General features: G+C 38.7%; 1 protein-coding gene across 1 annotated transcript; it reads left to right on the top strand.

Moving 5' to 3' along the window:
• Positions 1-269: 269 nt before the first annotated feature.
• LOC103311636 (LIM/homeobox protein Lhx9-like) lies at positions 270-597 on the top strand (the record flags this gene model as incomplete). Its single annotated transcript, XM_008191314.1, has 1 exon — positions 270-597. A coding segment is annotated over exon 1 (328 nt), but the record flags the coding sequence as incomplete, so codon positions are not given.
• Between the last annotated feature and the right edge of the window lie 886 nt (positions 598-1,483).

Below are 1,483 nucleotides of genomic sequence, written 5' to 3'. Positions count from 1 at the left end.
CAATATATCCTAAAAAAAAATATGAGTGCCACGCTTAACCGCGTCGATATCACATCGCATATCATATACGATACGCGCCTATATTATATCAAATATGTACCAAAACTCGTGTCTATAACTGCGCTGCACTACAGACGACGAGTAATAATGATAATAAATCGTACGACGACTTTCTAAATACCCACACGCCACGTGTTTTCTTCGACAGGCTGTTCTCGATAAAACGCTGCGCCCGGTGTCAGGGCGGTATCGGCGCTTGTGACCTGGTGATGAGGGCCAAGGACCTCGTGTACCACGTGGAGTGTTTCGCGTGTTACGCTTGCGGCGCGGTCCTGTGCAAGGGCGACTATTACGGAGTGCGGGACGGCGCCGTTTTCTGCCGGCCGGACTACGAGCGGCTCAAGCACAGGGACATGGCGTGCGATCTGGAGCCGATGTGCAGCCCTCCACGGGCGGCCGGCCACCACTGGCCGTCGGCGCACAAGGGCCGGCCGCGGAAGAAGAGGAACGTCCAGATGCTGTCGTCGCCCATGACGACGGCCGATTGCAACGGGCTCACCGAGCTCAACGTGCTCAGGATACCGCAATCGACATTGGGTGAGTAGTACCATACCTATTACCATAATATACCTATATACCGCCATAATATTGTCATTAATCGGATCAGTTGTAGTTGTATAGTTGTACAGGTCGGAATTATATTACCGTAAATATGTTGCCATACCGATACGATTTGCTCAAAAAAAAAAAAAACATCCAGTGCCTATTTGTGTGTGCAAACGATAAACTGGGTTATAACGGGTTGTAATATTATAATTTATAATATTTTAGTTGTGTGTACGTAATATATTATGTATATTATATGCGAAATTACTATGTTTGCAACGACTAATATATGTATGTCCACAGTTATACATAATACAGCTGCTAGTAGGTATTATATTGGTTGATCACAAATTACAATTTGTGCATTTTTTTATTCATCTGAAAACGTATAAAATATAATATTTGATAAGCTTTGATGTTTTTTCTTGGGCTGTGACAATAATTTATCATTATCATTTATGAACTCGTGGGGTATCCGATAATTTTTAACAAATATGTATATGGGTAGGTAGGTACTTACGTAAGTATATATTAAAATTATTTAAACATAATTAAACAACGTACAGCCGAACAGGTGAAAACTGAAAACCATAATAATATGTATATGATCATTCCTATTTAAATAAAAAACAGAACAGCCATCCCCATGTATTCATAATATGTGCTGTACTAAAATAAAGGTAATACAAAAAAGTATGCCCCGCTTATGCTTTATGACCTTAAAATTAGCAAAATATTTGTTTAATATTCTTTAAAAAATAAGTTTGATATAATTTATGTAATTATTGGCATACCAAATTTAAATTTGAAATAAGTACGATAGTCATTAGGAGAATTTAAAACAATCAAGTTAAATGAACTAATGTTATATTTAAAC

Source organism: Acyrthosiphon pisum, unplaced genomic scaffold (assembly GCF_005508785.2).
Source record: "Acyrthosiphon pisum isolate AL4f unplaced genomic scaffold, pea_aphid_22Mar2018_4r6ur Scaffold_11224;HRSCAF=11840, whole genome shotgun sequence".
Classification (NCBI taxonomy): Eukaryota; Metazoa; Arthropoda; class Insecta; order Hemiptera; family Aphididae; genus Acyrthosiphon; species Acyrthosiphon pisum.
Note: the sequence above shows the minus strand (reverse complement) of the source record. Positions and strands in the feature narration are given on the sequence as shown.